A 10,329-nucleotide genomic window follows, 5' to 3' on the forward strand; every position below is an offset into this window, starting at 1 on the left:
CCATTATAATCACATATTTTCGATATACTGTAATCCTGACATGTGATAATTTTTTTCTCGTGAATACCTAATGGATCTAAGCCTCTGCCTTCAAAATAAAGGAAAAATATGTTTTGGATCCAATGAGCACAATATTAGGCACAGCACCACCATAGACATTTTCAGTGGTTTTGAATGCAGGACATGGTTATCTTACCTTGCAAAATGCATGGCAATAAAACAGCTGACCACCATAAAATAGTCTTGATGTAGTGGAACTGATATAAGAGAGTGGTGTGAATGTGATTGAGAATATATATATACTGTGTGTGTGTGTGTGTGTGTGTCGGCCGCAAACAAAACAGCCCATAGAGCCGCCTCCTTGAAGTGAACAACGGCAGCCTGCTCCGTTTTTTTTCCTCTTTTCTTTGAACCTCTGTCAATGTTATTTTTCCTCACTTGGCTGAGGGCAAAAACAAGGCTCGTGTGCAGAGAAGGGAGGGGTGTAAAAGCAGCCACGTGTTTGTTGAGCAGAGGGGGGAGGGGCAGTCGTTACTCTCCCAGTGGCAAGTCAGCAGAGCTGGGGGAGAGACAGAGAGAGATCCTTTTCTATCTTCTTGGATTCAAGTGCACATTTGAAGTCTGTGGGAATAGTTTGCAGCCTGGTCTTACTAGTCATTTCTGCACAGACGCCACGAAATGCACAGATGCGCGCACGCACAAGACGAAGCGCACGGTCAATTTAGGGGAGCTTGGAAGCAGTGATCATCCTGCAAACAGCGCATTATTATCGTAACAGCTGCAAAAGTTAGGATATGTCCTGTCTGCAACATCCATCCATCTAGAGGTTCGTGCTATAAAATGTAAATTACATCTTTGTTCAGTTTGTTGTTGAGTTTGTTAAGGTCAGTTCAGTTTCCCAGTGGCACAGGAATGGAACAGGAGGGAGAGACAGAAAAAGATCATCGTCTATCCAATAAGATAGAGGATGATCATTTTTTAATTCAGGTGCACCTTTGAAGTCTGTGAGAATAGTTTGCAGCCTTGTCTTACTAGTCATTTCTGCACAGATGCCACGAAATGAACAGATGCGCGCATGCACAACACAAAGCGCACGGTCAATTTAGGGGAGGCTTTTGCTGAGAAAGCGCAGCGTTCCAAAAAGCGGAAGCAGTGCTCATTGTGCAAACAGCACATTATTATCGTAACTGCTACAAAGATATATATAAGATATGTCCTGTCTGCAAAATCTAACCATCTTATGGTTCATGCTATGTATGATAATGTAAATTACATCTTTGTATAGTTTGTTGTTGAGTTTGTTCAGGTCAGTTCAGTTTGTTTTTTTGCAATAAAGTGTTATTGTTCCAAAAATAATAATGCATTCAAATCAATGTTGTTATGAATTATTTACCTATTCAAGGCTGTAATAACCTCATGCCAAATATTTCCATTTGCAACTAATTTTTTGAAAATATTGCATATTATGGGTTTTTTCCCCCCCAAAAAAACAGGGGTTTTTTTATGACAATAAAGCCATAAAAACCTAAAAAATATTTAAAAAATAATGAAAAACTTTATATCTGTGGTTAGGTCTGAAGTTGTTTAAAAGATCTGATGTGAAACAAAAAGAAAAAAAAATCATATATGATATTGCTATATCACCTTTTGTCAGGGGACCCGTGTGGGTACGAAGGGTAAAGCATGGGTGTAAATTTTAAAAACTCTTATTACTCCAAAAATAATAATGCATTCAAATCAATGTTGTTATGAATTATTTGCCTATTCAAGGCTGTAATAACCTAATGCCAAATACTTCCATTTGCAAGTCATTTTTTGAAAATATTTCATATTATGGGTTTTTCACCCCAAAAAAACAGGGTTTTTTATGACAACAAAGCCATAAAAACCTAAAAAAATATTTAAAAAATAATGAAAAACTTTATATCTGTGGTTAGGTCTGAAGTTGTTTAAAAGATCTGATGTGAAAAAAATCAGAAAAAAAATTCATATATGATATTGCTATATCACCTTTTGTCAGGGGACCATTTTGGGTACGAAGGGCAAAGAATGGGTATAAATTTTAAGGGATGGTCAAGAGCTAGTTAGCCACTCTGGAATTAAGCCATACAGCTGTGACGAGTGTGGGATGGAGTTTACTCTGAAGGCTTCACTAAAACAGCATCAGGTCATCCACACTGGAGAGAGACCGTTCAGCTGTGACTTGTGTGGAAAGTCTTTTTCCTTGAAGGGTTCCCTAAAAAAACACCAACTCATCCACAGTGGAGTTAAAGCGTACAGCTGTGATCAGTGTGGCAGAGCTTTTACTCACAGTAGCTGCTTACAGAGTCATCTAGTTACCCACTCTGGAATTAAGGCATACAGCTGTGATCAGTGTGGCAGAGCTTTTACTCACAGTAGCCACTTACAGAGGCATCTAGTTACCCACTCTGGAATTAAGGCATACAGCTGTGATCAGTGTGGCAGAGCTTTTACTCACAGTAGCAGCTTACAGAGGCATCTAGTTACCCACTCTGGAATTAAGGCATACAGCTGTGACGAGTGTGGGATGGAGTTTACTCTGAAGGCTTCACTAAAACAGCATCAGGTCATCCACACTGGAGAGAGACCGTTCAGCTGTGACTTGTGTGGGAAGTCTTTTTCCTTGAAGGGTTCCCTAAAAACACACCAACTCATCCACAGTGGAGTTAAAGCGTACAGCTGTGATCAGTGTGGCAGAGCTTTTACTCGCAGTAGCAGCTCACAGAAGCATCTAGTTACCCACTCTGGAATTAAGCCATACAGCTGTGACATCTGTGGAAAAACTTTCAGCCAGAGAGAGAGCCGAAATAAACACCTACGCATTCACACCAGACATGATGTGTACTGCTGTGAACAGTGTGGCAAACAGTTTATAACTCACACACACTTACAACAACACATGTTTACCCACACTGAGGAGAGACCTTATCAATGTGACCTGTGTGAGAAGACTTTTAAAGCTCCACATCACCTGAGACGACACCAACAGACCCACACCAGAAAGAGACTCTACAAGTGCAGCTACTGTGAGGTATGTATTTATATTGTTATCTTGTCATTTTAGCCTGACTGTTTGGAACAACTCTGCTCATTAAACTGTGTTAGCATGTTAGCAATTCTACTGCATGGAAAAGCAGCTCTGAGTGATTATTCAGATTTTCCTTTCAGTTATGATTTTAGTATTACTGTAGTATTATGGTGGTAGTATTGTAGTTATTGCAGCCCAGTAAACTGAGTGTGTTAACTGAAACAGTCAAATGTAGTTGGACGTCTGCAGAGATGCTCTTTATTTCAGGCGACGTTCAAGATACAAATGTTGAAGGACTGACTTACACTGTCTTTGTGTCTTTGTTTAGAAGCAGAGCGACACAGATGGATCCAGTTCTCAACCCTGTCATCACTGTGGTGGTGGGAAAGACTTTCATTGTGACCTCTGTGGAAAAACTTTCAGTCAGCAAAAGACCCTAAAAGTACATCAACGTAGACACACTGGAGACAAACTGAAATACTGCAAAGAATGTGGGAGAAGCTTCACCACATCACATCACTTAAAACAACATGAACTGATTCACAGTGGGGTTAAAAAGCACCTCTGTGATCAGTGTGGGTCATCCTTCACCACTGCAAGGGACCTTAAATCACACAAAAGAGTCCACACAGGAGAGAAACCACACAAGTGCAGACACTGTCAAGTAATCGTAACAGGCATGAACGTGCACACATGGAAGGAAACTACAGCTGTGACCAGTGTGACAAGAGCTTCAGGAATCTCAGTTCATACTCTGCACACAAACGATCCCACGTTACTAATAAACTGTTTCACTGTTACCAATGTGCCCAAACATTCACCTCATTGTCTGCTCTGTGCAAACATCAGCGCGATCACTCAGGGCTGAAATCACTCCCATCACTGGATCACAGTGAATCTGAAGACACAGAAAGATCCTCTGGTTTCTGTGTCAGACTCAAAAAGCTTGAGATCAGGCTCCACAGAGTTCAGATAGAATCATTTAAACTTGTGTTGAACTGAACTGGTTGCTGGGCTGAACTTCTACATAATACAGATCTACATGGGATCTTCTTTTCTGTTTTTTACTGAGTCAGTTTTGTCCTTTTTTCTCTGTCCTGGTTTTGCTCGTCTGTAAATGATTGAAACTCAGTCAAATAGTTCATTGTTCTCCAGCAAAACGTTTTGGAAACTCATGTTTAACCTTTAAAACTCTGACATGTTTTAGCACACAAGGCTTCATCGGGGAGTTCACTCATGATTGGACCATGAGAACAAAGGTTTTTAGTTCTTTCAAAGAGAGTCTTGGAGATGTTTGATGTTTCTGTTTTTCTGAAACCACCTGAAAGAGAAACTATTTTTCTTGCTTTATGCAGTGTGGAAGTTTTTAATGTTTCTTCATCTGTGATGTTCTTGAATGTGTTCACGTGAAGATGGTATAAATAAACTGTCCTTTCAGCTTTAGCTCCTAATTTATTCATTATTTATGGATGTAGCACAGCAGCCGTCTCTTGATTAACACATGGAGGGCTCGGGATCTGATGGTGTCGTCTCCCTAATTTGCCCACTCAGTAAATCTCACTCATGGCCAAGAAATTGAAATAAACCTTGTTTCCCTGCTGGATAGTGATCCACTGTAACTCTGCTCCTCCTTCCTGTTTAGGATTTCTGTGGCTGAAGTAAAATTCCCTCCATCCATCACTTATCCCAGCTAACCCAAAGTGAAATAAAGTTTTGCTCATCTTAAAAAAGCATTACAATAATGGGCATTACCAATGCAAACTGAATGATACAGAAGATGAAAGAAGAGACTTTGATCAGTTAATAAAGCTCATGCTCTGGATTCATTGTGGCTGCTACACAGATACTTCTGGGTCACTTCTCTCAGTTAGGAACCTTCCTCACCAAACTGACTGTTGGACCACACCCCTGGTTTCATGAGAAATTGTTTCAGCCATGATTTCTCTTCCTGTATTTCAGAGTAAAGACTGAAGTGACAAATGGAAGCATGTTTAAAAAACACAATGTGAGAGAGACGTTGAGGTCCTTAGAAGTTACCCTGGGTTTTTCTGTCACCCTGCTAGATGTTACACACCTTGTTATTGGACTGATCTCTACTGCTGGACTACTCCTGCGGAGAGTAACAATACTCTTGCTAATTAGCTCCCTTTCACACCTTTGGGGATATTTATTTCTGTGTTTGCAGCGCTGTGAGCCAGAACAGCGAGAGAAAAATCTGCAACAGCGACGAGCCGAATGCTTACGTGAATCGCAGCAGCTGCACATGTGCTACGCTGAATTAGAGGATATCTTTGCTCTGGATTTCTATTTCTACTTTTTCATTTCTATATGATTCTTCTTGCATCTAAACAAAGATGATTCAATTTGCTAAATGTTGATGGCTCTTCGTGCTCAGGTGTAAATGAGACGTAATATTTGCTCTTGGTTTGGTTCTCCTGTACAGAACCTTGCAGTACAACAGAAACCTAAAAACTTTATTTGTAGTTGTTATTCTTAGTTGTTCTGCTGCCTAAATACCACAGGGTCTGATTATGAAGTTATTGAGCTGCACATACTTTACGACCTGCTTAAGTTCGAGGTCACAGCGTCTGTAGAGCAGCTGGAACATAATGAAGTCTACAAGGTTAAAGTTTTCTCTTCAGTTATTGTTCTTTCTGCTGCTTGGTTTGATGGATCTGAGAGCTTTTGTTTTTATTATTGTTATTATAATTATCATTAATATTTTACTCTCTAGAAGCTTTAAAATAGTGTTTGCGTTTGAAAAAAATTGATTTAAGAATTGAACAGAAACATCTGTCCTTCTGAAAATCGCCCAAAGGCACGGAGACAAAGTCAAAGGATGCAACCTGTAACTTTCTCTTCCTTCATGTCAGGACCATCATCCATGATTTATATAAAATGCATATAGCAACAGTAGCACTTTAGTTTGGACTTTATGATTTCTGTAACTGGAAAATATTATTTTGTTTAAAGACAGAAGTGACCGCATAGTTGCAACATCAAAGGGAAATATTAATTAATTAGCATTAAGTATATTTGTTGCTTAAGCGTTTGCACTATAACTTAAGTAGGATTATAACTTTTAAGGAAGGAAAGATTTCAGATATTTAGTTCACTGTTTCAGTTATTTTACATGAAATTAAAACATTTACGTTGGTCAAATATGATGCTCTAAATCAAATAAAAGTTTGAAAATAAATGATGTATTTTTAAATGCTGCAACAAATGTTCACAAAAAGTAACTATAATTAAAACCAGTTAAACAAAATCAAATGTTTGAATCATGCTTAACCAAATGCCAGGCTGGAGAGCTGAACCTAAAGTATACGTAGAAAGATTTCAACATCTGAGCAGTTTTTAATGTTTTTATCACATATAAATGTCACAGCAGTGGGTCCTGGCCCAATGCTTTGTGTTTTTGGTTTTCTTTGACTCTTGTTTTTCTTGGTTTTTGTTCTTCTTATTTATCAGGCTCTCAGTAATCTTAGTTCTCCCTCCCTCAGTGTTCATTTCAGCCTGTGTTTAGTTTCTGTTCCCGTGTCCCACGTTTCATCGTTTCATGTCGAGTCAGCCCTGTCTCTCTGTTTCCTGTGTCTCCCCAGTCAGCCCCGCCTCCCTCGGGCACTCATGTGTGATACAGAGTAATAAACCTGACTACATTTGCTACACTCTCTTTATTACCTGTGACTTTAAAATTCATACACTAATTATGTCTGCCCATCTCTCTAATGTGAAGGTCAAAGGTCAACATCCCAGTGACATAAGAATAATCCCAAAGGGGCAAAGGCAGCGGTTAATTTAGCACATTTAGCATTAAGGGTACAGCAAGGATATACTTTTACTTATTGTGGCAGGGGTGTGGTCTCTGGCCTGCTGCAGTGGAGGCTGGTGGCGGGACGTTGGACGGCACAGGTGAGGGTGATGGAGCTCATGACTCTCCCCTTTATAGTGACGGAGGAGACTGGCGTGGGGGAAGCGTGTAGTGGAGGAAGCCGAGGAGAGAGCTGGTTTCTGGCTACAAAGACGGCGTCAAACCAGAAAAGATTGCTCGTGGTCCAATAATGTGTCAATCACCTGTGAATCAAACTGTGTGTGGGTCAGTTTATGTCACAGTGTTGTTTAGTATATCTTCACTTGTCTCACTCTCCTTCTGTTCTGTCCATCAGGACGATCCTCAGCGCTTACACAGATCCTCCATCGATGTTTTGGATCCAATCAGTGATCAGTTCTACGAGGAGGCCTGGATGTTCACCAGCGCTCGCTACACCTCCATCTACCAGAAGGTGAGTGTACTCCTTTGTACTCAGATTAACATTTTATTTCTTAAAATACATTTTCATATATGAGCTTTCTATTATTTCATGGGCAATTTAATCAATATTAAAATTACAAGCATATCAACAAAGGTGAAGCTGGTTTTTTCCACTTGCTGTCACACAGTCATGGAGGAATACAATAAATACATAATCAGTCATAGATCCTGAACAATGACATTAAAAGAAAGTCTGTGGCTCTAAAAACTAAACAGTATAAAGACATGCTCCAAGCTGCTGTTTCTCTCCTCCTCCTCCAGGTTTTCCACTGTCGGCCATCCAGCGATGCTGGAGGGCTACCTGGCCAATGCTGGCCTACACAAAGAGGTCCCGGCTCGGAGGAGCCGAAGAAGATCCTTGCCTTCCTCGTCAGTTTCCTCTTCAGTTCCTATCCCAACAAAACCTTCTTGCACCTATTAGCTCCAAAGAGGCTATGGTGCCCGTGGAGGTCTGGACCTGAGGCCTGTGCTCATCACGTGGATAGAAAACACTCTGACACCATTCTGGAGGTCTGATGGGACTCTGACCAAAACACAGATGAAATAAAACTTGTGGCTGGAGCTTTTAAAATTACTTTTTCACCTCATAGATTAATGCTCATGATTGCATGTTAGCGAGACAGCATCACCCCAAGGTGAAACTCTCAGGAGACATTTACTCTTAAACTGTAATCTGGTTGAGACTACTTGAGGAGATCTTAGTAGCGAGTATGTGGATTTAGTCTCTTCACCAACAGCAGACAGACCCATGCCAAGAAAGCAGACATGTTCTCAAAGAAAGCAGAGAGCAGAGATTGGAAAAAGCTAAAAAGAAAAAGCTGCAGCTTTAGACGACTATCTGCCTGTAAGGCTGAAAAAGTCCAGTTACGCTCTATTTTGGAAAAGCTCCCAGTTTTGGTAACCTGGACTTTTATTTCCCCTCTTCTGCTACAGATGTTGACTGTGACCTCAGAGGCCAACTGGACCACACAGCTGCAACAGGAGTGAGGGAGAGGAGTCTTCATCCAGCTTCAAAGAAAACATCCAGGTAAAGTGACGTGGATCAGCGGATAAAGCCGTCTCCACTTTCAAAGGAGATCCTCTGAGAGAGAGACTCTCTGAGCCATTTTAGCCTCAAATTATAGGACTTTATAGTACAGCAACACTTTTAAAGGACAAAAATAACATAAACTGTGACTGTAATACAAACAAAGTATTGCATGTGTTTTTAAAACTGTTCCTCCGATGGGCAGGATATCACTATTAGACTGTCCCACCAGCCAACTTCAACAAGAGACCACAGCAGCATTCAGTGATCAGCACAGATGTTCCTCTAACACTCAGCATCTGATCCCTGTTGGTCTGTGTGCTTCTGCTTTTGCTCAGTTAGAAACCCTGCAGCAACCCGACCCAAAACTGTGTCTTCTTGTTGGCCTCAACGTTGAAGTGTCAAACGTCCAACATCTGGAAAGGAAACCACGCCAGTGTACTGTGATGTTTCACCAACATGTGGCAGACGCTGGTCCTGCCTTTCATGCTGACATCAGCAGAGAGCCCCGCCTACCTCAAAGCCTCCCCTGTCATGTACTGATCAGGATGATTATGAAGATGAGCGAGTGCAAATAAGACTGTAAAAGTCCACGAGCAGAATGTTTGGATGCTTTCTAATGATTCATGAATATCATGAGAGTGTTTGTGTGTTTTGTCTTTTCTTTGCTGACGTTTCTTACTAACAAAGACAATTTACGCTCTGTGTGTGTTTTCATCCTTACCAGCCACACTCTAACTGCAATGAAGGAAACAAACTGTAGAAATGGTCGACTCAGTGACTTCATAAAATATTGAAGTGGTTCAGGTAGAGCCAGTTTTTAAATGACCATGAACACTGAGCGTATTGTATCTGTACAGCATGTTTTTCTATTAGACAGATTTGTAACAGAGGCCTTGCTCTCAGTAAGTTTGAAATCCTTGTCTGATTTATTTTGTAATCTCTGATCTTTGTGTATCCTGCTCAGTTTGCATGCTGCCTGTAGGAGTTTCTGTCTTTGTATTTGAAGATAATTAATTGAATATACTCAGCTGCTTCCCTTTGGTGCCTCACACATCACTGAAGTTTTTCAGTGTCCAGTTATTTGTTTTTAATAGCTGTTTGAATTCTCTGTATGTTTGACCCTGTAGACTGTTTAATGGACTGCTCGTCTTCCTGTTTGTAACCACTGCCTGTTTAAGACTAAAGATTTGGATTTTTGACTTTAACACAGCCTCTGCGTGTCGTCCCTTTGTGTCCTCGTCCTCTGTGAATGTGTCACAGATGTTTCCATGATAATAACACAGCTTTCCCACAGTGGCTTGCAGCAGCATTTATTCACAGCACATTTGAGAAAGGTTCAGATTAACTCGATGAGTTTATATTCAGAATGATTCTGACAGTGGGCCACTGTGAATTGTGATCTTTCATCAGGTCAATGTTTAAGTTCAGTATTTCAAAGCAGGAGCTATGAACAGTCATCATGTTGGCATTAGAATTATTATTATTAATCATTATTAATAATGTCGTTACTCATGTATAACCTTGATTAGTATACATGAATTTTATCAATAGTGAAAAATAATGAATAATTCATGTATAACTTTTATTGTGTTTTGTATATTAATTATATTTAAATAGAGATGTTGACCCTGTCTCTACAGTAGCATCAATGTAACATACATTATTGGTCCAAGCTGTCATAAATGGGGAGCCTGATCCTTTATTATGAAAACATGACGAGTATTTTTCTTGTCAGTTGGGAAGAAGTTGGTCTTTTTTTCCTTCTTTTTGCTCAGTTTGTCTTTTCTTTGATAACTGAAACTCTGATCAAACCTACTCATGTTTATAGCATGTAAAAGCAACTGACAGTCCGTGGCATTGTTGTTTGTAGAGGTGCAGTGTAGTGGGAGCATAAATCAAAAGAAAACAGTAACATTTATGCAATAAAACATTTGAATG

At 40.1% G+C, this 10,329-nt stretch overlaps 1 protein-coding gene across 3 annotated transcripts; it reads left to right on the forward strand.

Moving 5' to 3' along the window:
• Positions 1-555: 555 nt before the first annotated feature.
• Positions 556-9,901, forward strand: LOC308386365 (uncharacterized protein). 3 transcript variants are annotated; one of them, XM_080865843.1, is made up of 5 exons: positions 556-826; positions 7,216-7,332; positions 7,623-7,871; positions 8,295-8,388; positions 8,727-9,901. In XM_080865843.1, exons 2-4 carry the CDS (start codon positions 7,294-7,296, stop codon positions 8,346-8,348), a joined length of 342 nt encoding a protein of 113 aa, XP_080721969.1. In that variant the 5' UTR covers positions 556-826; positions 7,216-7,293; the 3' UTR covers positions 8,349-8,388; positions 8,727-9,901. The 3 variants fall into 3 exon arrangements, with proteins under 3 accessions (XP_080721969.1, XP_080721968.1, XP_080721970.1); XM_080865842.1 differs by lacking the exon at positions 556-826 and having other exon boundaries at positions 7,162-7,332; XM_080865844.1 differs by lacking the exon at positions 556-826 and having other exon boundaries at positions 7,162-7,332; positions 8,731-9,901.
• Positions 9,902-10,329: the final 428 nt, after the last annotated feature.

The sequence above is a fragment of the Rhamphochromis sp. 'chilingali' genome (assembly GCF_963969265.1).
Source record: "Rhamphochromis sp. 'chilingali' genome assembly, chromosome: 18".
Taxonomy (NCBI): Eukaryota; Metazoa; Chordata; class Actinopteri; order Cichliformes; family Cichlidae; genus Rhamphochromis; species Rhamphochromis sp. 'chilingali'.